We start from the raw sequence: 27,882 nt of genomic DNA, 5'->3' as shown, positions 1-27,882 counted from the left end.
AGTCTTTAGTCAGGAAAAGGATAACTGGCTTTTTCCTTATGCTTGCAATTAGGAAATATGAAAATTGCCTTTTGAATATAGTTAAAAAATATAAAACCTAATCTGCATGATTCATCTTTCTGCAGAATCTCACCAGAATGTTAATATTGACAAGGATACTACATTACATGCTTCGGCTAGGACAGTCAAGACTTCAGGATTAAAGGTGAGGAGCTTTAACATGTCAGCTAGTGTGCTGGGGTGGGACTCAAGTGTGCATGCAAGACTCCTTTGGGTTTCATGTTTCCGTCTGCTGACTGACTCCCAGTTGCCGGTAGCTTCAGCTCGCAGTGCTGCCTTCAGTGTCTGCATCCATAGACTGGGGGAGTCGGGAGTCAGGCTCAGGCACTGGCCGTCAAAGCCAGGCATTCTGATGCAGGATGTGGACATTCTAACTGCTAGACTCCCCTTATTTACTACTAGTTATTTACTACTAGTGTAGTTTTAGTATATATTTTAAAGCATATCCAGTTCTGTTCATTAGAAAACTTGCCTAATGTTTTTAGAACTGTGTGGATGTGTTTTATGAAATCTAAGGGTAAGTGAATATTACGAAAATTTAGCATCTAAAATGAAACATAATATGTGTAAAATATAAAGTGGATTTTGAAGTCGTAGTGTAAAAAGCTTCAAATTTAAAATTTTGCACTTGTGTTGAAATAATAATAGGCACTATATTGGGTTAAGTAAAATACAAATATTTTTAATTTACATATGACTAGTGGAAAATTTGAAATATGTATTTAAGTTTAATTTTTTTTAAATTTTTATAAGAAAGGCAGATTTATAGAACAGAGAGAAAAAGAGATAAAGATCCTCCATCCACTGGCTCACTCCCCAAATCCTGAGATGGCCAGAGCTGAGCTGCTCTGAAACCAGGAACCTCCTCCAAGTCTAGCACACGGGTGCAAGGTCTCAAGGACTTGAGCCAGTTCCCATGTGTGATGCCTGTTGGCACTTGCAGGCAAAGGATCAGCCAGTTGAGTCATTATGCCAGCAAGAAGCTTCTATTATATTTTCAGGCAGAATTAATGAACATACTTTTCTTGAAATTGATTTAAGTAAGTATACTTGAATATCTTGGACTCATAGTTCTTAAATTTTAAATTTTAGAAATTTGGTATTCACAAACCCCTTAGAATACTGAATAGCCCAATTGGAGTGTTAATAAACATGAAGCTAGGGGCCAGCGCTGTGGCAGATAAAAAGGCTATTTCTAGCCATTGTGTCAGAGTGACTACTGGGTATAAGTAAGATGAAGCATGAAAAGTATGCCTTAGTTAGAAAATAAGTCATGAGAATATTAAAATAATATTACTTTGTGTATTTTTTCCTCTGGAGTTGAAAGTTCACTTTATTTCTCTTTGTTAGTGTCTCTTCTAAGCTAGCATGATTAAATATCCAGAATTTCTGTTTATCATTTAAAAGGAGGCAGTCAACAGCTTTATTCAAAACTTCCACCTGTTCTTTTCACTGTGATTGTAAGAAAAAGTCTAATTTTGAGTTTGAAATCTTTTTTTCCAAAAGGTTTATTTATTTTGAGAATCAGAGTCATAGAGAGGGGTAGGTAGAGAAAAGATCTTGAATTCAGTGCTTTACTTCCCAAATGACTGCAACAGTCGGTGCCGGAGCAGACCTCAGCCAGGAGCCAGGATCTTCATTCTCCTACACTGAGGCAAGGACCTAAAGCTCTGGCCTTCATTCGCTTCAGTCAGATGTGGTACACAGATAGGATGCCATTGTCGCACACAGCAGCTTTACCCCACACACCACAGTGCTAGTCTTGGGTAGAAAGCTCTTAAACCTGATATGTTTTGAGATTTTATGAAGATTTTCCTTCATTTACCAGAAAAGTCATCTATAAAATGTGTCATAGACTTAGTGCACCATTTAAAAGAGAAAAGAGCTACTTGGAGCCCTTTATCTTTTCTAATAACTAAATATCAAATATGGTTGTGACGTTTATATCATTTAAATCTGTGTTTGTTCTTTGACTTTCAAACAGGAGCCTCTAAAGAATGATAAAGATTTGAAGATATTAGAAAAAGAGGTAAGCAATGCTTTAAGCTTTTTGAAAAATTAATGTTATATATAATGAGAAGAGATTGGTGGAGTTTAAAAACATAAGTATCAGTTTAAGTCCCATAGTGAAGGAAAAATCATCAGAACACTGCTATATTATTATTATTAGGTCCTATTCAAACTGTGAATGTAGGATGCAGGCAAAGTCAAGGTTATTATTTCAAGATAGCCTGCCTAATGAATAACTTACAAAGATTGATACACCAGTTTTCAAATATTTTTCTTTATTCATAGTATCCATTCTTCCTGTATGCTAATATATATTTTAAAAATGTAATTAGAGAGGCTGATGTGATAGCTCATTGACTAAATCCTCCCCTTGCAAGTGCATCCCATATGGGTATCATTTCATCTCCTGGCTGCTCCACTTGCATTCAGCTGCTTGCTTATGGCCTGGGAAGGCAGTGGAGGATTGGCCCAACGCTTAGGGACCCTGCACCTTCCTGGAGACCCAGAAGTTCCTGACTCCTGACGTCTCATTGCTTCAGCTCCAGCCATTGTGGTCATTTGGCGAGTGAACTGGCAGATAGAAGATCTTTTCCCTTTTCTTTGTAAATCTATCTTTCCAATAAAAATAAATAAATTTTTTTGGGCCCGGCGCGGTGGCGCAAGTGGTTAAAGGTCCTCGCCTTGCACGCCCGGGATCCCATATGGGCACCGGTTCTAATCCCGGCAGCCCTGCTTCCCTTCCAGCTCCCTGCCTGTGGCCCGGGAAAGCAGTCGAGGACGGCCCAAAGCTTTGGGAACCTGCACCCGCGTGGGAGACCCGGAAGAGGCTCCTGGCTTCGGACCGACATAGTATAGGCCCGTTGCGCTCACTTGGGGAGTGAATCATCGGACGGAAGATCTTCCTCTCTGTCTCTCCTCTCTGTATATCCGCCTTTCCAATAAAAAATAATAAAAATAAATCTTGGGCCCGGCGCGGTGGCGCAAGTGGTTAAAGGTCCTCGCCTTGCACGCCCGGGATCCCATATGGGCGCCGGTTCTAATCCCGGCAGCCCCGCTTCCCTTCCAGCTCCCTGCTTGTGGCCTGGGAAAGCAGTCGAGGACGGCCCAAAGCTTTGGGAACCTGCACCCGCGTGGGAGACCCGGAAGAGGCTCCTGGCTTCGGATCGGCGTAGTATCGACCCGTTGCGCTCACTTGGGGAGTGAATCATCGGATGGAAGATCTTCCTCTCTGTCTCTCCTCTCTGTATATCCGCCTTTCCAATAACAAAATAATAAAAATAAATCTTTAAAAAAAAAAATAAATAAATAAATCTTAAAAAAAAAAAAATTTTTTTAAAAAGTTTCACTAGAGAGTTGCTTTACAAACTTGCAACCCTAGTAGATTACTTGTGCTGATTAAGTTGTTCCTTGATACATTGCTCTGAATAACTGGTCTTCCTAAAAGCTGAAATAACCTGGAGCTTTTCTGTCCGATGAAAGTTACTTAGCAAGTGGCTGTTTTTAAAGTAAACACAAAATCGGGAAGTGTTTAGTAGCTGTATGTGGTGAGCTTAACACATCTTATTTGGCAGAGAGTGGATTTGCTTCATGGCAAGAACTTTTATAGAGCAGGACTGACCTAAAGAATTCATCTATTTCCCTAAGCTATTTGTTTTCTGCCCAACTTGTTTCTCTGCTAGGTTATTTTTGATTGTTTTTTTCTGTTTAAGATTACTTTGTTTAGTTAGTCTCTAGAAGATACAGTGAAATATTTTGAGTACACAAAATTATGAAAACAGCATGCTGAATTTTGCAGCTTCTGCCAGTTAAGCTTCTATTGCTGAACATACACGTTAATGAACAGGCTCCTTTGATGTGTTGAACCTTTCTGTTTGAATGCAGTCAAATGTTGGCTTGGGACTAATATGTCAAGATAGTTGTATATATCTGCTTGAATGTTCTGGACCTTTTGCATGTGTCTTAGTAACATTGTCTAATTATTTTATTGAGGATAACATGTCATTGACATGGGAATTGATCTTTGTAAATGTATTAGCCGAGTATCAGTGAAACAGCTGATGACTCAGTAATAATCCCAGGATTAAAAGTGGAAGTTTGCATCAGTTTCTTTATTGGGCACAGAATTTTAGATTAGCAAACCTTTTTCCCTATTAATTTTGCAGTTCATGTTTTGTTGTTGTTGTTGTTTGATTTATTATTTCTTTGTAACTGCTTCAGGAGCAGTAGAAAGGATGGTTTGCTAGTGGTTAATGCATTCTGCTCAGAAGCTGTGCCTTGGAATAAAAAACACCACTTCAAATTTTTAATATAAATTTGTGTAATTGAAACTCTGGAAAAGAACTCTCATAAGCAGAAATATGTTGAAAGTGAGTAACAGGTTAATTACACTTAGAATTTTATGGCACTGAAAGTCTGTTGTTAAAATGAATATAAATCTTAAGTATTATAAGGTTACTATAATTACTCAATTAGCTAATAAAATTAGAATATGAGCATAGTAACAAAAAGGAAATATTTTATTGAGTTGAAAGGCAGTATTACAGGGAGGAGAGAGGTGGAGAGAATCTTCCTCTGGTTCACCCAACACAAAAGGCTACAGTGGCTGGGCTCAGCCACACAGAATCCAGGAGCCAAGAGCAGCTTCCAGGCCTCCCACATGGATACAGGGACCCGAACACTTGGACCATCTTTTATGGCTTTCTCAGCCCTTTAACAGGAAGCTGGGTCAGAAGTGCAACAGCCATGAGTCTTAACTGGCACAAATCAGTTGCTTTGATTAATGTTTGCTTTGTAACAGTGAATCACGTAACATCTTGTTTTTTTCTAGATCCGTGTTCTGCTGCAGGAACGTGGTGTTCAGGATAAGCGGATCCAGGATCTGGAGAGCGAGTTGGAAAAGACAGAAGCAAAGCTGAATGCTGCAGTCAGAGAAAAAACATCTCTGCACGCAAACAATGCCTCCCTGGAAAAACAGCTCATTGAGATAACCAGGACTAATGAAGTACTAAAGTCTAAGGTATTTGAACTTCATGATAACATACAATTGAGTAAAAACTAAGGTTTTTTTCTTTATAGTAGTTTGGGAGTTTGAACCTGTAGTTTAGCGCATTCCTTTCTATTAGATGTATCTTACTAAGTTTCCTCAAATGGAAATTGTTATCTGTTTTGAGTAGGATGCCAGATACTTAAGAAATTATAAACAACCAAGTTTCTTTTATACATTTTGAAATCACTTTAAAACATCTTTTTTTTGAAGTAAGTAATGGAATAACAACAGGTTCCATCTCACATCATTTTGGGAGTGAAATGAATTGATGGACTCTGTGTTTAGAAGAGAAATTGTGTTTGTCAGTATTAATATCTAATATCTGAAAGTTGCCAAAATGTTTATTGTGTTTCATATGGAGCAGATGTGAAATGCCATTCAGCTTAGTAGGAGTTATAATGAAGGACCTGCAGTATGCTAGAGTTTGCCCACCAACAGAGCAAGACTTCGTTAGAATCAAGAAGAGCAAGGGAACAGGTTCCTAGACCCCAGTCAAGGAGATTCCGGTTTAGTAGAGTATGCATACTTCAGAATAGGCCAGGCAGTTCATATTCATTTTGTTAAGCAACCACACCTCAAAAACTGTTCTGTAACCAGCTTTTATACACATGCTCTGCACTTAATAGTTTAGAGTGGCAAATAAATATCCTAGCTACATATAGAAAAAACTAGAATGTTAAAATGACAGTGTGATAATATAATGCCCCCCTTATCCACAGAAGATGCATTTAATGACTATATGTAATATCTGAAATATAGAACAGTGCTGGAACCTGTACAGATGCTCCTTGATTTACAAAGGGATTATGTCTAAATATATTCATTGTAGAAACAAATCATGTTGGACCATTGCGATTGAATTGGATAGAAGAGTGATGCAAAGAGAAATTGAGGTCTGCCATCTGCTAGTTCACTCCAAATGACCAGAACAGCTGAGGATGGGCCAGGCTGAAACCCAAAGCTCTGAACTCTATCTCAGAGTTTCACCAGGTGCAGGTGTCCAAGCACTTGTGCCATCCTCTGTCCTTATGGGCATGTTAGCAGACAGCTGTATGGCAAGCAAAGTAGCTGGGACTTGATCCAGTTCTCCAACATGGAATGCCAGCATTGCAAGCTGCACCACTTATCCCAAAGTTGTACCTGATAAACCTATCATAAATGTAAAAAAACGGAAGTCAAACCAGTGTAAGTGGGGTGGGCAGACAGACATTGTGATGCAGGGAATTAAGCCTCTGTTTGGGATTCCAATATTCCATTCTGAACCCCTTTATCACTGATGAAACATTTTCAGGTTTGTAACCATATTCCATCTGCCAATGTCCTTGATTTACAGTTTGAAACAATCCTAAATAAAAGTGCATGTAAGATTTAACTAGTACTTGAAACATACCCCAAAAAATCTTTCACCTTTGCCCAGCAGTTGTACCAAAATGACCCAGGAAGCATAAGTACTTCAGACACATACATCTACACTTTTAAACAATTTTTCTGTTACAAAAAACTCTAAAAGCTAGGTCACAGTAAATAAAAGACTTAACAGTTCCCAAACACGGACAGTAATGCATGCTAACAGTTTTGAGATTTTCTTAACGTAGCTAACTCTTGCTGGGAAAAAAGAGACATGAAACTAAGATTACAAGGCCATTCCTCCTTCAATTTCAGGGAGCTCTGAGGCTAAGCTTGTTACTACAAAACAAAAATTTTTCTTTTGCAAAATACATTTAACGAAACACAGACAAGACAGACATGACCACGTAATCCAGAAACAAGACTGACTTTGGGAACCCCAAATCTGGGGATCCAAACGTGATGGGCTGTGACTTAAGAAGTTACACTGCGTCCAGCCTTTTGAAGAGTCACAGAGGAGTACTCAAAAACAGATCAGATGTGACAGACCTGCGTATGGCTAAATTCACAAGTGACCGGTCATGCAGAACCAGGTGACTCCTAAGGGTCAGTGGGAATGCCCTGAACCAGGAAGCCAGGATCCAGTGCCAGAGCCATGTTAACTATCACGGTGGCGCCCCAGACTACCAAGCCAGGTTCCCAAGCACAGGATGGCCACTGCCCTCTGACCAGGGATCTCTGAACTCTTCTGGACCTCCAAAATGTTGCAGGGTGCTAGCGAAATCACACCAGTCTAGGGTTTACTAAGAAGTCTTTATTAACCAAGCTTAGTAATAACAGGGCCCACTAGACATAGTAAATCACAAGTCCATAGAGCAATCCAGTCAATTGAAATCCAAGAGGAACAAATGGACATTACACTGAAGTCCATCTGTTAAGAGACATACAGCAAACAACGTGGGCATACTTTCAAAGCTGCGGACGTTCACCTTTCCCTGGCTTCTCTGCTCGCATTCCACTACTGCTAGGCCTCACCTCTCCTGGAACTCCCGATAGTGTACCAATTAGAAATACAAAGCATCTTAGCATTGCTGTCCTCACTGTCCACCCAAGTAGTGGACAGAAGGTGAGGAATACAGACATACAGGGGCCATGCTCAAGGGAGACCTGTCCTCAGAGTCTGTCCACAGGAAGCCAGAGAGCAAGCACAGAACCGAGAGAGCGAGTCCCTCTCTATCATGGGCTTTAATGGGGGCTTGTGAGGAGGGTGGTTAGAGTAATGCAACACCGTGCGGGTGTTGATAGGTGAGCATCACAGCTGGGCAGGAGGGAACACCTAGGTGGTAGGGGGGAATGGCTTCCAATCCAAGCTCCTGACCCTGATCTAGCTGCCTACCTCACCACAACAGCTAAAGGGAAGCGACTACAGTGTGCATCGCAGTAATTGTGTTGGTCAAAGATGGCGCTTTATAAACATGTGCTACTGATCAACGATAATTCCAATGATAGAATTATTAGCCTTTAAGAGACTTTATATAAGCCTTAGAAGAACACATTTCTTGATTTGTTTTAAATTTGTTGCACTTAGTTTTCCGAGGATAGTAGTAACCAGAAGAATCTACGAATTTTAAGTCTGGAGTTGATGAAGCTTAGAAACAAAAGAGAAATGAAGATGAAGGTAAGTAATACCTTTGTTATCTGCTGTATCAGTCTGGGGTCTGAATAATTTCTCATTTTCTAAATAGATACCTCTGTTATACAGAGTATGGTGGCTAAGCAAGAAGGCATGGAGATGAAGTTACAGGTCACCCAGAAGAGTCTTGAAGAATCTCAGGGGAAGATTGCACAGCTTGAGGGGAAACTGTAAGTGACTGAGGGGAAATAGAAATTAAGTGTAGCCAATTTTTGACTTGCCTGTCAGAATGAATTACTATTTACTGAGACTTTAGCCTTCCCTCAGACTTTTTTTCACTGCCGCTCTCTAATTGCTGTAATGCTTTTTTATGTGTAATTGAACTATTATCCTTAACAACCATTTTTTTTTTTTGCCAAAAAGTTGAATGAATGTGCTACTTTGTGTGTATTGTGTGTAAATTATCAAAAAAATTCTCCATCTTTCTAATAACGTGATTTTAGGAAGATAACAAACTGCAACTGGGAAATACTGGTAGAGGTAGCTGTGATTATCTCAGCATTCTAGCCTTCTTGTCATTTTCAATACAGTAAAATATGTGCTTCCTAATTAGTTTGTTGATTTTTGAGATTGTGTACATCTCCTTCACAACTGATCATATGAGACCGAGAACATATCGATCCTCACAGAAAGTTTCTTCATGCCCCTCCTTGCTGCTGCCTGTGTAATGTTGTTATCACAGAAACTGCTTTTTTACTTCAAATATAAGCTAGTAATACCTTTTTTGGGACATTTATCCTAGGATGAAGGAGATAGATTGTGTGTGCAGCTTCTTTCATTTGAAGTGATTTTTTGATGTCCATCCCTAATTCTCTCTGTATTCTGATCTTAGCTGCATTTCTGAATAATAATCCATTATATGAATCTGCTTACATTTCCTTATTGCTCACTGTTGATCATCATGGGGTTTTCATTTTCTGAATGTTTTTGCTAGGCCTCTTTAATGCACATATATCTTCGTAAATATATGTGTTTCCTCATGAATAAATATTTAAATAATGATAAATTATTGGGTTTGAGGATAAGTATATATAAAGTGCTTTAAAAAATTAAGTGTTTGTTTTGTTTACACTCCCATCAGCAATATGTGGTAATTCCAGCTGTCCCTTTGCAGCACAATTAGGTATTAATCTGAGATTTTGGCCTTTGTGGCTATTGTGGAGTGGTGTCTCAGTGTATTTCCTTTTCAAGGTGTCTATGTAAGTCTCACTCATTTCTACCATCCGGTTGTTTGGAGGAAGTAAATATAAGGATAACTGAATGTCAGGAAAGCTGGGACAAAAGCTTTTTGGTGTACAAGTCAGTATTTATTAAATGTGTGAAGAAACCAGGAAAGATACCAAAAATAGTTAATTCTAACATGTAAAGTGGTTCTGGTCATCATCGGTCTTTCATGAGGATATGTTTGGGAAGGTTTCTCATTGAGGTGAAATCCTTTGTTTGCCTTTGAAGTGTCAGCTTGAGAGGTCCCATTAAGGGTTTGGAATTGATTGAGACACCCTGCCTATCATAAAAGTGATTAGTATATATTTGGCGTTAAATGAACTAGTATGTATTAACATGCATTTTTTTTTTTTTTAGTGTTTCAATAGAGAAAGAAAAGATGGATGAAAAATCTGAAACTGAAAAACTGTTAGAATACATTGAAGAAATCAGGTAATAGTAGCTTTAAGTTAGACCTTATTTTCTTCAATGCTGTAAGACATAATTTTCATCTTTATTGCGTTTTTACCTTTTCTTTGTGGCTAAATGCATGCGTCTTTCGAAATATCTTGTTTTAATGCAGCTGTGCATCAGATCAAATGGAGAAATATAAGCTAGAGATTGCCCAGTTAGAAGACAGCTTGAAGGAGAAGAATCAAGAAATTGTAAGCCTTACCCAGTCTTTTGAGGAAAATGTTGTATTGTCTAAGCAGTTAGAAGAACTGAATGCAAAATGTCAACTGCTTGAAAAAGAAAAAGGTATTACAGTGTTTATAATTACTTTCTTGAGATTAGTGCCTTACCCAGTATCCAGTATTTGAGAATATACTGATACAACTTTTTAAATAAAATTGTTAGCTAAATAGCAACAGGAAGAACATCCTGTAAAGAAGACTTTTTGAAGTTTTTTTTTTTTTTTTTATGGAAAAACAGTGGCAGAGAGAGAGAAAAAAAAGACAGGAAGAACAGAGCCATCTTCTGTCCAGTGGTTCACTGTCCAAACAGCTGCAACAGCCAGGTCAGGCCCAGGGCTAAGGCAGAAACATTGCACTCCATTCTGGTCTTCAGTGTAGGCAGCAGGGGCCCAAGCACTTGTACCATCATTTGCTGCCTTCCCTGGTACATCAGCAGGAAGCTAGATCAGTAGAGAGCGAGCCAGATCTGAACCAGCCTGGGACTGTGCTACCACTGTTATGAGCAGTAGTTTAACATGATGCCCCACAACACTGACCTCTAGTTGAGAAACATATACTCTCAGATTTGTTTTCTCTTTATTTCAGTTACTTGGTTAAAAATATATGTAGTCATGCAGTTCCTGACTTCCCCACTAGGTGGCCATTTAAAGTTAAAATCTGTTCTTCCTATTAATAAACATAAAAATGTAAACAAACAAAAAAACACTACAAGTTTCATGAAAGTGTATTTGGAAATGTTATTAGGACATATAATGTATAATATATTTTGTAATGATACAAATATCAAATTAGGTTTCTGTTTTTATGGAAACATTTGTGTGACATGCTGTACTCAATATAATGAAATACTATGGGAGCACGAATTTCTCAAAATTGATAATATATAGCAGTATTTTTAACATTCTGCCTTTTATAGAGGACCTCATAAATTTGAATACAGAAAAGAGTGAAACTATGAATGCTGAGATAAAAAGTTTGAAAGAGAAGCTTATTCTGGAACAACAGAGATGTGAAACACTACAACAAAAAGAATCAGAAATGAGTTCACTTCTACAAAAAGAGATGGTAATTTTTACAATATTTAAGTAATACAAATGTGATTGACAACTGTTAACAATTTTCCTTTGTATCAAAAAAAAATCTATAAATTGCTATAGCCTTTTTTCCAGCATTCTGTTTTTGGATGTTTTCATGAGTAGTTACTTATACATATACTAAAGATTCACTTACAAATCCTCACTAACAGGATTGTTCATAAAGTGAAAGAAAATTATGATTAACAAATGCAGCAAAATAGGCTTTTGGGTTTTTTTAAGGTCTATTTATTTTCTTATTGGAAACTCAGATTTTATAGAGAGGAGGGACAAAGAAAGATCCCTCATCCGCTGGTTCATTGTCCAAGTAAGCGCAGTGGAGCTGAGCTAATCTAAAACTAGGAACCAGGAGCCTCCTCTGGGTTTCCTAGGCAGGTACAGGGTCCCAAGGCTATGGACTGTCCTCGACTGCTTTCCCAGGCCACAAGCAGGGAGCTGTAATGAAAGTGGAACAACCAGGACATAGAGCGCTGCCCATATGGGATCCCAGTGCATGCAAGGCAAGGACTTTATCCACTAGGCTACCACCCTGGACCCCGGCAAAGTCATTTTTTTTTTAAAGGTTTATCCTATGTATTTGAACCACAGAATGATAGGGAAAGGGTAAAACAGAGAAATCTTACATCTGGTGCTTTATTTCCAAATGGACATCATGATTGTGGCTAGGCCAAGTCAATGCCAGGGCCAGGAATTCCACCTGGGTGTTCCTCCATGGATGCAGAGGTCCAAGTACTTAGGGCAAGTGCTTTCCTAGACTCATTAGCAAGAAACTGAATTAAAAAAACGGAGAAGCCAGGACTCAGACCAGTAGTCTGACATAGGATCCAACATGGCAGGCTTAATGAACTGCACCAGTATTGGCCCTGGAAATGATCACTTTCTGTCCAGCTCCCTGCTAGTGCAGCTGGAAAAGCATTAGCAAATGGCCCAAGTCCCTGTACTCATGTGAAAGACCCAGGAGAAGCTCCTGGCTCGTGGTTTCAGCTTGGCCGAGCCTTGGCCATTGCAGCATTTGGGAAATGAACTAGCAGATGTAATATTCTCCATCTCTGTCTTTCCTCCTCTCTTCATAATGCTGTCATTTCAAATAAATAATAAATAAGTTAACTAAGAAAAAAGTCCCAGCACATATTATTTGTATATACATATTTATCTTACAATGAGTGTCTAGCTACAGGGAAAATAAAATAATGTAGATTACCTAAAAGGGAATTCTTAAAATTTCTGTGAGAAGTAACAGTCTACTAAAATTCACAGCTATAAGATAGAAACTGTCGATTTTCAAAAGGAAATGTTCATATTCCTGTAAATATGAAAAGATGTTCCACCTTAGTAGTATTCAGTGAAATGGAAATTATTTTTTTCATTTTGAAAATTGGCATGGCTCTTGTGTGGTAACCTAGTGTCTAAAGTCCTTGTCTTGCACGTACTGAGATCCCATACAGTCGCCAGTTTGTGTCCCAGCTGTTCCACTTCCCATCCAGATCCCTGCTTGTGGCCTGGGGAAGCAATAGAGGACAGCCCAAAGCCTTAGAACCCTGAACCAACATGGGAGATCCAGAAGAAGCTCCTGGCTTCTGACTTCCTACCGGCTCAGCTCTGGCCATTGTGGCCTTTCTTGGGGAGTGAACAGCAGATGGAGGATCTTTCTCTCTGTCTCTCCTTCTATCTACATCTGACTTTCCGATAAAAATAAATAAATCTTTAGAAAAGAGAGATTATGTAGATCCTTATCCATTGACCTAGTGGGATTTTATGTCCAGTTCCTAATTGATTTTCATGTCCACAAAATATAGATCATTCATGGTCAAAAGAAATACATGCATAAGAGCTGAAATTGTGGGCCCGGCGCGGTGGCGCAAGTGGTTAAGTCCTCGCCTTGCACGCCCGGGATCCCATATGGGCGCCGGTTCTAATCCCGGCAGCCCCGCTTCCCTTCCAGCTCCCTGCCTGTGGCCTGGGAAAGCAGTTGAGGACGGCCCAAAGCTTTGGGACCCTGCACCCGCGTGGGAGACCCGGAAGAGGCTCCTGGCTTCGGATCGGCATAGTATCGGCCCGTTGCGGCTCACTTGGGGAGTGAATCATCGGATGGAAGATCTTCCTCTCTGTCTCTCCTCTCTGTATATCCGCCTTTCCAAAAAAAAAAAAAAAAAAAAAAAAAAAAAAAAAAAAAAAAAAAAAAAAAAAGAAAGAAGAGCTGAAATTGTGCAGGTAAGCCACCACTCCAGCATCCCATATCAGAGTACTGGGTCAAATAACAGCTACTTCGCTTCCAAGCAGATTTTGCACTTATATGCCTCGGAAGGAAGTAGAAGATGGCCCAGATACTTACACCGCTGCCACTGAAGAGGCAGGCCAAAAAGTCGTTTCTTGTCTCTTGGCTTTTTTCTGGCTGAGACCTGGCTATTTGATCCAGCATATTGAAGATTAACCTCTAGTTTTCCATCTCTCCATCCTTCCCTTTCTATTGCTTGGCCTCTTAAATGGATCAGAAGAAATTTTGTTTCAAGAACGTGTAGACTTACATTAAATTATCAACAAAGATCAAAAGGCATATATATTCCAAATTAGTCACTGCAATGGGAGAACTTGAATTTTGGATGGGTAATAATCAAAACAAATAATGGCTTTAACTGTAATGTTAGAATTGCTTTCATTGTAGTGATGGTGTATGTATATATAAGTTTAAAATGCTTTTATAGTAATGATGGTATATATAAGTTAAAAAATGTATGTATATAACTGACATTGGTTTTTTTAATGTATAACATTGAAATTACAGTGCCTTTTTCACATAGTGAGACAAAGTATTATATCTCAACAAGTATATTGAAGTTGTGAGGCAGGCATAAATGTAATTTTAGGGTAAATGCAAGTTTACTTGAAAGACAAAGTTAAACACAAAAAGTGACCTTGCAATGCTGGTTCATTTCCCAAATGGCCACAGCAGTCAGAGCTGCATCCGGGTCTCGTGCATGGATACAGGGATCAGAGTACTTGGATCATCTTCCCCTGCCTTTCCAGGTGCTTTAACATGGAGCTGGCCCCAAAGTGGAGCACCTTGGAACAAACTGGCTGGGATTCCAGCTCTGCAGGCAGCGGCTTAACTTCCTGTGCTGTAGCACTGTCCCCATAATTTTAAGAGAACAGTTGGTGCTTATGTGAATGTGTGGTGTATCTAAAAAACAAAGCCTGAAATGACTTAACAAGATGTAGTATTTAGTCCATGAAAAGTGAATATTTCTGTGTTGATTTCCTTAAAACTTTTTAGTCTTCGGGCCCGGCGCGGTGGCGCAAATGGTTAAAGGTCCTCGCCTTGCACGCCCGGGATCCCATATGGGCGCCGGTTCTAATCCCGGCAGCCCCGCTTCCCTTCCAGCTCCCTGCCTGTGGCCTGGGAAAGCAGTCGAGGACGGCCCAAGGCTTTGGGAACCTGCACCCGCGTGGGAGACCCGGAAGAGGCTCCTGGCTTCGGATCGGCGTAGTATCGACCCGTTGCGCTCACTTGGGGAGTGAATCATCGGATGGAAGATCTTCCTCTCTGTCTCTCCTCTCTGTATATCCGCCTTTCCAATAACAAAATAATAAAAATAAATCTTTAAAAAAAAAAAAAAAAACTTTTTAGTCTTCATACTTTTTTATTCATTCTTTTATTTTAAGGTATACTTATTTTCTATTGGAAAGGCAGGTTCACTGAGACAGAGGTTTTCCATGCACTGATTCATTGCCCGAATAGCCACAGTGACCAGAGCGGAGTTGCTCTGAAGTCAGGTGCTTCCCCTGCATCCTAAGGCTTTGGATCATCCTGTTGTGCCCTCCTAGACCACTCAACAGGGAGCTGGGTGGGAAGTGGAGCAACTGGGACATGAACTGGTGTCCAAATGGGATGCTGGTGCTTACAAGTGAAGGATTAGCTAGTTGAGCCATCACGCTGGCCCTCATTCCTTGCTGTGTTTGTTAATAGAGCCTCACAGTGGTATTGTAGATTACTTTGCTTGTATATGTTTGGGTGTAGGAATCATCTTCTCATCTTCAGCAATTGCTGTATTACGTTCAGGAGCAAATAAATAAAGAGAGGGATGACCTAGAGGAACAATTAAGGCAAGCACTGGATGAGTTGGATAAGTTACAGCAAAAGGAAGTACAAACTGAAAATCTGGTCAAGCAGTTGGAAGAAGAGAAACAGTCTTCAGCTGCAGAACTGAAACTCATAGAAGAAAACCTAAGAGGGTTTGTATTAATAGGACCTCTTATTTACTGAATACTTGATTTAAAAAAAATTGTTGTGCTACTTTATGAATATGAGAGTTGGAATTATTTTACAAGTAATTAATGGACATAGAGAAGAAAGTATTTAATCCTGGTTTTTGTTGTTGTTGTTAATTATTTTCATTTTTTTGAAAGACAGACAAGCAAAGAGGTCTTCCATCCAGTGGTTCACGTCCCATATGGCTATGGCTACAACAGTTGGAGCCAGGATCCTGGAACTCAGTTGTGTTCTTCTAAGTGGGTGGCAGGGAATCCAGTAATTAAACCAACATCTGCTTTTCAGGGTGTGCCTTAGCAGGAAGCTGCAATTGGAAGTGGAGATTGTACTCAAAATCAATCACTGATTGTGGAATTATGATATCCCAACCCACTGTGTCAAGGTTTAATTGAAAAGAACGGTAATAAACAAATAACCATTCTTACATTTTCTGAAAATTGGTGAGCAAAGGCATCATAATAATTAGCACAAGAAAAAAAAAATCTAAGAAACTTTCCCTTTAATAAAACAAATTCTGTATTTTTGTCCTTGAGCACGTAAGTTTACGTAGTGCAAGTTATACATTTGAAGTGCTCTTAAAATCTTCAGAGGCAGAAATCATAAAACAGACTAGGACAGGGATTTTGCCTGGAAGTTGGTTGCATTGACATTGTCCATCCGAATTGCAGGGTTTAATTCCTATGTCAGGCTCTTGATTCTGGCTTCCTGCTTGCGTGTATCCTGGGAGGCAGCATAGAATGGCTGATGGTGCAAGGTTACTGGCGCCTGTCTGGGAGACCTAGCTCCTGACAACCTAGTTTCATATCACTTCTTTCATGTTAGTATTTAGTTAGGTTAAGATAGGCGGTTTGGTTCCTTGATTCAAATTGCAAATCACATAATGAATTATAATACTTAAATCCTTGGGATTTCATTGTTGAATTATTTCTAGCAAGGAGCCATAGACTGAATCTGAGACAAATATTGTGCATTCGTCACTTTTGAGTACTTTTGGTATTGATCTGTTTTATGTTTTTTTGTGATGGTTAATGATAAAAATGAAATCCAGAATTTCATATATCCCTGCTTTGGGGAAAACATTACCGAAATGTAATTAGAGGAACTGTTCAATACTGCAGTCAGGCTAGAACCTTAAGAAATTATATGAAAAAAAAAATGCATCCATGATACCAATTTCTAAGGGCAAAGTTTATTAATCATTTATTCCACTTAAAGAACTGTGGTTCAAAACTCAGGACATAAGTACTTGTTACTAAATCTATCAACTAGCTGCTTCATTTTATACAGGATTATCTTAATTTGTATAACTTTCTACTTCACTAAATATAAAGTAAAGGAGTTTTATGAGATCTCATAAGTTCATGTACATGTATAGAAAAAATTTTAAGCATGTAATATTCACATGATTACACTGTATTATGTGGGTTATTCATATAGTCAGAATAAATCCACATAGCCTTATAACTTTTTTCAAATAAACTTTTTAAAAATAAAATGGAAGGCCTGGTGTGGTAGCCTAGTGGCTAAAGTCCTCCTGTCGCACATGCCAGGATCCCATGTGGGCACTGGTTCTAATCCCGACAGCGCCGCTTCCCATTCAGCTTTCTGTTTGTGGCCTGGGAAAGCAGTCGAGGATGGCCCAAAGACTTGGTACCCTGCACCCCTGTAGGAGACCTGGAGGAAGTTCCTGGCTCCTGGCTTCATATGTGCTCAGCTCTGGTCATTATAGCCACTTGAGTGAATCAGCGGATGGCAGATCTTCCTCTCTGTCTCTCCTCCTGTATGTATATCTCACTTTCCATTTAAATAAATAAATAAAGAAAGAAATCTTTTTATAATATTAAAAAAAAATAAATCTTGGGCCTGGCTGCGTGACCTAGCAGCTAAAGTCCTCACCTTGAACTTGCCGGGATCCCATATGAGCACCGGTTCTTATCCCAGCAGCTTTACTTCCCATCCAGCTCCCTGCTTGTGGCCTAGAAGGCAGTTGAGGATGGCACAAAGCTTTGGGACCCTGCACACGTGTGGGAGACCTGGAAGAGGTTCCTGGCTCCTGGCTTCAGATCAGCGCAGCACCGGCCGTTGCGGTCACTTGGGAAGTGAATCGGCGGACGGAAGAGCTTCTTCTCTGTCTCTCCTCTTCTCTGTATATCTGACTTTGTAATAAAAATAAATCTTTAAAAAATAAACAAATCTTTAATAATAAAATAAAGTGGAACTGTGTACATAGCAATTATAATCTAAAGGTAGAGAATTAACCTTTTTTTGTGTTTACTAAATCTTGATATTTTCATATTATGTTCTTTAGTCTTGACTGCTGCAGGAAGATCATGTTTAAAATATTTCTCTGTTTCATCCACTCCCCCATATTTTTAGAACACTTAAATATAAGGGGTTTCCAAAAAACTCATGGAAATGTGCATTATTATTATTATTATTATTATTATTATTTGAAAGGCATAGTTACAGAGAGAAGGAGGAAGTGAAATCTCCAGTCCACTGGTCCACTTCCTAAATGGCCACAGTAGCCAGAGCAGAGGCAATCTGAACCATGGAGCCAGGAGTGTTCTCCAGGTTCCCCACGTGGGCACAGGAGCCCAAGCACTTGAGCCATCCTCTGCTGTTTTCCCGGGCCATAAACAGGGATTTGGATTGGAAGTATAGTAGCCGGAATTCAACCTGTATGGATGCTGGTGCCAAAGGTAGAAGCTTAGCCTGCTACACCACAGCCCTGGCTTCTGTATAATCTTTTAATTATGTTGTTTCATGATGTTTCCTATGTTATATAAAAAGAAATACAGTAGTAAGTAAATTTGCATGAAAACAAGTAAAACAAGAACAAAAAAGATATGATTCTAGTGGAGAAATTAGTACTTTTTAAAAGCATGCTTCAAGAAACATGAATTTTGATATTAGCTGTATACCAGTGAATGCAAAGGTAAACGTGAAATTCATGGCTAACAGTTTCAGATGTAGATACTGCACCTTCTCTTTCTTAGGATAATGGCTTGTAGTTATTATTTCATTTTTCCTTTTTCATAGGAAAGAAGCTGAACTGGAGAAAAGCCAGCTTTTACAGGAAAAGTATAATAGTACAGTGCAAGACCTTGAAGATGTTACTGCTCAGTTTGAAAGGTATTTTTTTCTTGGAAATCTTTACTCTAGTGTAATAGGAGCAGGAAGAAGTGTTTACCAAGGAAAATCGGTGAATAAAGCAAAGATGACCAGTTTGATTTGATTTGTATTATTAACTAGGCATAAGTGGAAATTTAATATCACCTGGTAATCTGATACAGAAGTTTTCCTTTCCCACTGTCGGTCTACTGCAGGTTAAGCTCAGCAGGTTTTCACTTCAGTGACATCAAACTTTCCATTACATTTCTTTTGATTATTGTTAAAACATGAAAACATTCATGCATCCTTAAAAGAAAAACTAAAAAAAAATACCCACTGAGTCTTATTTCCTTCTTAAAGCTATTACCATCACATATTTCTGACTCTGTTCTTAGTTAAACTTCTATTTCCCAATTTTGCTGTGTCTATTTCCTCCACTGTTATCCCATCTATTTGGTACTTTCTTTAAAAAAAGCTAATGACAAAGGAAAAATATACCAACATCTCATATAAATGTGAGCTTATTATATTTAAATCTTATTATGGGGAAGCTTCTTATCTACTTTAATCTACTTGATAGCTGAGCAGGAATATGCAATAGGCATATTTTATAAGGCATAATATCAACATGTGCAGAAATGCTTTAGTAAGCCAAAAGATTTTTCAGCCACTTAGTGTCAACCTGTGAATTGTTCTGTTGCTTTATCTTCATGCCTTTCTTTAACAAATCCTAAAGCTTATATTTATTATTTCTTCATTTTTCCCATATGCTGTGGTTTTGTAACGTGTATATCTGTATAGTAAGACATTATTTGATTTTGCTTTTTTTCCGGATGTCACAATAGCCATTTCCTGTGACCTTTCACTGTGCAATTCTCTATTTCTAGAATTGAATGATGTGACTGAGGCTATAAGTTACAGTCAATGTGATTGTTTGGTTATATAATGCATCACAATTTACTTAACCATTTTTGCTTCAAACTTTTATGTTGTGTTAATTATATATATATATTTATTTGTCACAATATATCTGGAGTACTGATCCCAATCCTTTAAGGAATTTTTATTCTCACTAATTTGAAAAATTGTTTTAGGAAATTTTTATTCGTTCTGACTTTCAGTATACCAAGTCATCTTTGGTTATTTTCTTACTCTTACCCCCAATATCTTTTGAATTTTCCTGTTTTTCTCCAAGAGAGATTCTGAATCTTTTTATTTCCAACTCCTCTGTCCGAGCATCCTTTGTCATTCACCTGGCTGATACGTAGATGCTTTCCAGTCAGTCTCCAGTTCTTCATTCTTCCTGACTCTTCTTTCTCTTAACTTTCACATCTTAGGGGTGAGTGTTCTACTTGCCACTAAGGGTATATCCTTAACCTCTAACCTAACTAACCTTACCCAGGTTTCCATTTACCTCTGAGTTCCGAAGGAAGGACTTTGCTGAATCACAAACTAAAGTATACTGTTCTGTTGGCTTAAAATTGTTTGTGTTTCTCCTTTATATCATAAAGAGAGAGGCATTTTTCACTTTTCCTATAAGACCATAAAATCTGTGATAATAGGTACAGAAATTTTATATTTTTTATTTTGGAACAATTTTCATGTTTGGTATTTAATATTTTTTCCATCTTGTATGCAGACTTCCTTCTCTTCTTGAACAAATAGTGAATACTTTTTGCACTCATTACTGTGTACCTCAGAACAACGGAATTCTTACCTGTAGAAATGTATGACTGTACCAAAAGGCTTTGTTAGTTTTACCTAAAAGTGTCTAAAAAATAAACTGATCATAGCTATATGTTGGTCACTTATATAGTAGCTAGAAAAATGTTTTGACTGGTTTTTTTTTTTCTTTTGAATAAGCTATAAAAGATCAGTGGCTAAGGAGGTGGAAGATCTTAAGTTAGAGAACTCAGTACTGCAAGAGAAAGTGTCCAAAGCGGAAAAAAGTGCCAAAGACCTTCAGCATCAAGTGTTAGCAGCTGAGAATGCCAACCAAGACTCCACAAGGTTTGTAGAACAAACAAATTTTTTCCACTTCGAACCATGAAGACAATTTCATGTTGTTTAAAGCTAAATAGTAAAAGATGCAGGTACAATTATTCGCTGTGTTTCTTAGGGTGGTGTTGAGCCTGTTGACTAAGATGCCTGTCTCCCATCCCCGAGGACAGTGTAGATGTGGCTCCAGCGGCTTCCTGCTAGGCAGACTCTGACAGGCAGCAGTGATTGCTCAAGTGACTGCCATCCACACTCAGTCCCCCACTCCTAGATTTGGCTTTGGGTCTGCCCAAATTATTGCAGGCATTTGGGAAGTGACTCAACAAAGGAAAATTTCTCTACCTCTTAAAAAAATGTTAAAGAAAAAAAATTGGTTACATTCTTTAAAAAAAAATTTTTTTTTTCATAAAGACAACATAAATAAAATAGTTGTGAAGTGCTCAGTAAACTCTTCTCTCTCTCCAACCCAGGATGTGCCTAGATCTACAGGCCCAATTAGAACTTAAGGAAGCAGAAATTAAAGAAATCGCACTATCTTCTGGCAAAAAAATATCTGATTTGCAAAGCCTACTTGAGCAACAAAATGAAGACTTTGGGAAACAACTGGAAGAAGAAGAATCAAGGTAATCTAGATCTGGATCCAAGTGCCAAATACTTTTTTTTTTTTTCTGAGCAAATAGGAAAAAGAAGCTAATGATTTTCTAATCAATTTGTCAAATTTTCTTATGTAGGAAAGCTGGAAAAGAAAATATAATTGCAGAATTAACTGAAGAAAGTAATAAGTGGCGTCTACTTTATAAAGAACTATACGAGAAAACTAAACCTTTTCAGGTTTGTCACTTAAGATTACACTTTTGTTTATTTTAGGAGTTTACTTTGTTCCCTTTCTTAGACATGATGGTGGCTTGCTTTCCTGCACTTATTCTGTTCTATATTTGCAGTGCACATTTAAGTTTCGGTTAGTTTTATATGAATTCTATTAAGCCATTATACATAAATTTTCTCCACCTCAATTGAACTATCATTCATAATTTGACAAAAATGTCTTATGTAGCATTATATTTTACAAAGTCTTCTGTCGTGATGAGCTTATTGGCTGACAGGCTGCCCTTACATGAACTGTTGAAAATCTGTGTTAATTAGTGATTTTCTTATGATTTCAGTGTTGCTCAAAATAGTATCTAGATGATTTCCTAAAGGAAAAAGGGTACACGGTGATTTTGGAGTTACAAGTACGGTATTAGTTAAAATACCAAGTAAGACTCGCTGTCTGTTTTCCTCTTTTCAATGAATTTTAAAATTAGAAATACTAAGATTAAAAGATGCTTTTACTGAAGCTTTAGAGAACCCTAACAATATGTAAGTGTGCTGTGTCTTTGTTAGACTTTAGCAGTCCTCTTAATATTTTTATGAGTTATCTGAAACTTAACTACTTAGCGGTAGATTGATTTTTACAGTCTAGATATTAACCTGATCCTCTTTTCCAGGAGCAACTGGATGCATTTGAAGCAGAGAAACAAGCATTGTTGAGTGAACATGGCGAGGCTCAGGAACAACTAAACAAATTAAGAGATTCATATGCAAAATTGTTGGGTCATCAGAATCTGAAACAAAAAATCAAGCATGTTGTGAAATTGAAAGATGAAAATAGCCAACTAAAATCGGTTTGTAAAAAATATTATTTGAAAGATACTGATAGAAGGTTTCTATTATTTTAACTGTATTTAGCACTTAACAAAATGTCCATGTTTGTAAGTTTGTCCTAGATCTAATGGCTTCAGAGTGTTGCCTATACTGGTATTCAATTTTCTCAGGTTTTTAACTATGTCTTTAGTATAATGAAAATTACTAGTGTAATTGGAAGAATTCATAAAGCTTTGTATATCCATTTTTGCTAGCAAAATAGCAGGCTCCTTGATATAAATATGACAGATGATCAGTGTTAAGAAAAAGGTGGGGTGTAATTTTATCAGGCCCAGTGCAATGGCTCAGTGGCTAAATACTCACCTTGAAAATGTCGGGATCCCCTATGGGCATCAGTTCATGTCCCGGCTGCTCCGCATCCCATCCACCTCCCTGCTTATAGCTTCGGAAAGCAGTGGAGGATGGCCCAAAGCCTTGGAACCCTGCACCTGTGAGGAAAAGCCATGTGGGGAATGAACAAATGAATGGAAGATCTTTCTGTCTCTCCTCTGTCAAAAACTCTGCTTATCCAATAAAAATAAATAAATCTTTAAAAAATAATTCTCATGCATTAATTCACATCCTATATCATTTACTCACTTAAAATATATAATTCTGTGAGTTTTGTTATTTTCAGATAAGTGCAATTGTTATAATAAATTTAAGGTATCCTTATCACTTTAAAATGAAGTTGTATACACCTTTTCCCTTTCATTCTTCTATCTCCTCATCCTTCCAGCTCTCATCCTTGCGCAGCCACTATCTCTGTAGAGTTCCTTGTTGTAAATGCTTCCTATTCATGAACTCACAACATGTAGACTTTTATGATTGCTTTCTCTCAATTAACATGCTTTCAAACCACATCCGTGTTGTTTCATGTGTCGGTACTTTATTCCTTTTTTAGACACCACTAGCTTACTGTCTGGATATATAGTATTTTACTTGTTGATTTATCAATTCGTAGATAAGAGAGTGTTTGCAACTTTTGTCATCTGAATGATGCTGCTCTAAATATTAATGTACAAGTTTTTATGAACATACGTTTTTATTTCTTTGAGTATATGCTTGGCTGACATTGCATGGTCATATAATAATTGGTTTTAATTAATTCAGATACTTTGAGAATGATTTCTAAAGTAGTTTTGCCATATACATCAGTTTATGAGGCTTCCAATTTCTCCATATACTCCCTAATATTCAGTGTTCGACCTCTTTATTCCAGCCATCCTACCAGATAGGTAGTTATGCTTCATTGTGGTTTTCATTTGCATTTCCCTGATGGTAATGATGTTGATTTAGCCATTTCTATATTTTCCTGGGAGACATAGCTATTCAAATTCTTTGTACGTGTTAGAAAATTGGATTCTTTTATCTTTTTGATGGATTTAGTACTTTATGCATTCTATGTACAAGGTTCTTTTTTTTTTTAAACATATATGTATTTTTATTGCAAAATCAGATATGCAGAGAGGAGGAGAGACAGATAGATCCTCTGTCCGATGATTCACTCCCCAAATGACTGCAGTGGCCGGAGGTGCGCCAATTTGAAGCAAGCAGCCAGGAGCCTCTTCCGGGGCTCCCAGAGAGTGCAGGGTTCCAAGACTTTGGGCTGTCCTCGATTGCTTTCCCAGCCCACAAGCGGGGAGCTGGATGGGAAGTGGAGCTGCCGAGATTAGAACCAGCGCCCATATGGGATCCCTGCCTGTGCAAGGCGAGGACTTTAGCCACTAGGTTACCGCGCAGGGCCCCAAGTGTATTTAATGATAGGTATTTTCTCTTTTGGTATTCATTGTCTTTTTCTTTCTTGTTATTATCTTTTAAAGTACCAAATTTTATTCAATTACAGTGTATTTATGTTTTTCTTTAGTTACTTGTTGTTTTGTGTGTAAGAATGTTTAGACAAGTGCAACATCATGAATATCTACCCTGACATTGTCTTCCAGTAGGTGGTTGTTTTAGCTTTTATGTTCAGATCATTGGTCCATTTTGAGAAAACACCTTTATGCTCCTAGACAAGAGGGCTTAGGAGATTCTCTTTCTCTTTGGGCTAAGCTGTTGTTTGAAGTTATTAGTGCTTATGTGTTATGGTGATTTTTGCCATTAGGTATGATAAATTTCTACCTTGGACGTTGCAATTTGCCTTGCAACACTGGTAAACATAATTCACCCAACTTTAATATTCTTTATTATTTTCCTTTTTCTAACATAGGAAGTGACAAAACTCCGCTCTCAGCTTGCTAAAAAAAAACAAAGTGAGAGAAAACTTCAGGAGGACTTGGACAAAGCTCTGGGTATCAGACGCTTTGATCCTTCAAAGGCTTTTCATCATGAAAGTAAAGAAAATTTTGCCATGAAAACCCCATTAAAAGAAGGTAAGAAGCTAATATAGATGTATAGAAGTCTCATCATAGTGACTGATTTGGTTTTATTAGTTGAAAATTTTTGACAACTTTTGATACAAAAGAAATGCTTAATGAAATTGTGCGATACTTTTTTCTCTTCTTACTTTTTCTCTATATCTGAATTCTACCTGTCCTTCACATCCGAAGCACATCTTCCTAGAAGCTTGCCTGACTCTCCTACTGCCCCCATCTCCTCAAATCATTCTCTCTATAATGATTGACTTACTGTGTCTAAATGTCTGTTAGGTCCTTAATTTTCCAATTATGTTTTTGGAAAAGTAAATAATTTCTTTAATCGCTATAGATCTTTGTATGTTTTATGACAAATCAAATTTGTTGAAATAGTGAATAAAGGAATGTACTCATCAGAATGCCGCAGAATGTAAGCATTGCTTCATCTGCCTTAGAACAGACAGGAGGTCGGCTTGCAGCTTACAATGATGGAGGAGTAAGTTTTCACTTAAAATACTTTAATTCTGTTTCATATCTTCTTAGGCAATACAAACTGCTGCTGAACTCCTAAGGAGAATCAAGAAATCATGCAACATCTGGAAAACTTGTGAAAAATTATTGTTACTATTGATGAGAGTATTATTATTGTGTTTATAATACTGTGTTTTTATTTAATGTTATTTTAGTATGTAAAGAAAGCTCAACCTTTTATTTACGAAAATGTCTTTTAAATTTTATTTTGTGTTGTAAATACCACCTCCTTTAAGCTAATCCATATCATGTTATTATAACCTTTTAACTGAGTTTAGCCTGTATCCTTAGCTTCAAGTTTCTGGTTCCACCTGCTCGTTTTTAGCTAGCATCTGAAGGTCTTCTTACTCTGAACCTTTTAGCTAGGCTAAAGTGTCAACGTGTTATTGACTACATTTTTCTAATAATGTTCGTTTCATCCTTACAAAACTTTTCACTTGTCCAATTTAAGAATTATAAAGACAAGATTAACTCTTCAGTAACCTTTTTATCTTTTACCAGAGTCACACAGTTGTTTAATTATTTAGACAATCCTTTGTTTTTTATTCAGTTCTACTAAACTTAAAATCTGGTTTGGCCTATAAACCTGCATTTTTAATAAACTCTTCAGTTAATTCCTAGATGCACTAACTAAAATCTGACAAGGTACTTTAACCTCTTTATGCCATTTGTCATGTACTGCTTGTCATCTGCTTGTCTACTGAGTATCTGATTAATATTTGTGCAGCACAAAACAAAATTTTATGTCACCTGCTGAGTTATTCAACATGAATTTTATAAAGTTACATTAATGCCTATATTTAAGATTTATTTATTATCTATATCGTCCGAAATCCATTTGTCCAGTATCACAAATAATAGCTTAGAAATTGATGATACTTTCCATATAATATATAGTTTACACAATTGATTGATATTTACATATAATGTTTTTGTGAATTTTTTTGCATTTAGGGAGCCATAGAGTCTATCAGAATGTATATTTCCTTTTTTTTTTTTAAGATGTATTCATTTTTATTGGAAAGGGAGATTTACAGAGAGAAGGAGAGTCCACTGGTTCATTCCCCAGATGACCTTAAAAACCAAAGCTGAGCCAGCCAGAAAAGCCCTGAGCCTCCCCCAGGTCTGCCAGGTGGCTGCAGGGCCCCAAGGCTTTAGGCCATCTTCCGCTACCTTCCCAGGCCAGAAGCAGGGAGCCTGACATAGAATGTATTTTTTGTGATAAATTATAGGATTAATAATTGGTTAGATTTAAAAATATGGCTATTTGAGTTAAATTCTGAAAAAATACAGAAATTGGAATAATTATTCACTAAAATGAAACGAGTCAGTCTTCTGCTTTTAACACAGATGGTATATGGGCCGGTCAAGTTGTGCTCACTGGAAACATTTCCTTTTACCAGTGTCCTCTAGGGATGGCTCAGGAAGTTTCATTTTTGAAACTCCTTCTCCCCTCTCATAGCATTTGTACCACTTTCATTTGATGACTGACAGACTGAATACTTTAAAGCAAGGGGTGTTTAGGGCAGGTTTTATGGCAAAATATACTGGCATCTTGTGTGGGCTCCAGTTTAAGTCTTGGATGCACTACCTCCAATCCAGCTCCCTGCTAATGGTCTGGGAAGACAGCCAAAGATAGTTCCATGGGAGACCTGGAAGAAACTGCTCGCTTTGGACCAGCTCAGCTCCAGACATTAGGAATCTGTTGAGGACTGAAGTGGTGAATGGAAGATATCTCTCTCTCTCTGCCTCTCCTTAACTCTGCCTTTTAAGTAAATAAATAAATCTTTAAACAAACAAAAAAGAATTGTTAATTCACAGTTGTCGAAGTTTGAAAGCATGTCTCTGCTTGGGCTCAGTGAGGATCGTCTTGGCCTCAGCACCATGTTATCAGTGCCATCATGGGGACAACAGTTGTATAGAGGGAGAGATTCCACTTTAAGACGGAAAGCCAAAGAGCAAGGATGGGCTAATGTTGCTGCTTTCTAACAACCTGTTCTCTTGGTAACTGACTGGAGCACCACAAGAACTCTTAATCCTTCCAGAAGACAGTGCACCCCCCACTGGTCCAAGTACCTCCAAGTACCTTAGGGGACAAACTCAAGCCATAACACATCCCTAAAGACCCATCTTTACATTCCTAACCATTTCCCTCATCCTGACACCGTGAGAACATTTCTCCACATGGGAGTCTTTATGACGTGATCAAATGAGTCCCCAATCCCAGCATGTTGATGTAGTGTGATAGCAAGGAGTGAACTGCTCCCTATCCAACACTGAGGACATGGGAGAGAAAAGAAAGCTAAGAAAGATGAAACGTTTGTCCTACCCATTTTGCTCCCTACCTGACCTGGCCCATCCTAGTCAGTTGCTCACTTGGACACGAATCCCTCTCAACTGTGTAGGCAATAATGCAAAGAATTAAGGGCCCGGCGCAGTGGCCTAGCAGCTAAAGTCCTTTCCTTGCATGTATTGGGATCCTATAGGGTGCTGGTTCCATCCAGCTCCCTGCTTGTGGCCTGGGAAAGCAGTCAAGGATCTCCAAAAGCCTTGGGACCCTGTACCCACGTGGGAGACCCAGAAGAGGCTCCTGGCTACTAACTTCGGGTCAGCTCAGCTCTGGCCGTTGCAGTCACTTGTGGAGTGAATCGGTGGACAGCAGATCTGCCTCTCTGTCTCTCTGCCTCTCTGTGTATCTGACTTCATAATAAAAGTAAATAAATCTTTTTTTTTTTTTTAGAAAAAAAGAGTTTAAAAATACAGATTTTTAAATTAAAAAATAAAGAA

At 38.2% G+C, this 27,882-nt stretch overlaps 1 protein-coding gene across 1 annotated transcript in view; it reads left to right on the top strand.

Moving 5' to 3' along the window:
• Positions 1-25,614, top strand: part of HMMR (hyaluronan mediated motility receptor) — a 31,557-nt gene extending 5,943 nt beyond the window's left edge. Inside the window, exons 3-18 of the mRNA XM_040984630.1 lie at positions 126-205; positions 2,045-2,089; positions 4,898-5,086; positions 8,052-8,141; positions 8,226-8,326; positions 9,738-9,812; positions 9,943-10,118; positions 10,971-11,119; positions 15,164-15,378; positions 18,458-18,550; positions 20,393-20,539; positions 20,998-21,150; positions 21,259-21,358; positions 22,015-22,191; positions 24,420-24,582; positions 25,108-25,614. Of these exons, the coding sequence (XP_040840564.1) occupies positions 126-205; positions 2,045-2,089; positions 4,898-5,086; positions 8,052-8,141; positions 8,226-8,326; positions 9,738-9,812; positions 9,943-10,118; positions 10,971-11,119; positions 15,164-15,378; positions 18,458-18,550; positions 20,393-20,539; positions 20,998-21,150; positions 21,259-21,358; positions 22,015-22,191; positions 24,420-24,582; positions 25,108-25,127 (1,973 nt within the window). The 3' untranslated portion in view covers positions 25,128-25,614. The remainder of the gene's footprint in view (positions 1-125; positions 206-2,044; positions 2,090-4,897; positions 5,087-8,051; positions 8,142-8,225; positions 8,327-9,737; positions 9,813-9,942; positions 10,119-10,970; positions 11,120-15,163; positions 15,379-18,457; positions 18,551-20,392; positions 20,540-20,997; positions 21,151-21,258; positions 21,359-22,014; positions 22,192-24,419; positions 24,583-25,107) is intronic.
• Positions 25,615-27,882: the final 2,268 nt, after the last annotated feature.

The sequence above is a fragment of the Ochotona curzoniae genome, unplaced genomic scaffold, assembly GCF_017591425.1.
Source record: "Ochotona curzoniae isolate NIBS_2020 unplaced genomic scaffold, NIBS_Ocur_1.0 contig_1, whole genome shotgun sequence".
In the NCBI taxonomy this organism is placed as follows: domain Eukaryota; kingdom Metazoa; phylum Chordata; class Mammalia; order Lagomorpha; family Ochotonidae; genus Ochotona; species Ochotona curzoniae.
The sequence above is the reverse complement of the archived record's forward strand: the minus strand, read 5'-3'. Positions and strand labels throughout refer to the sequence as shown.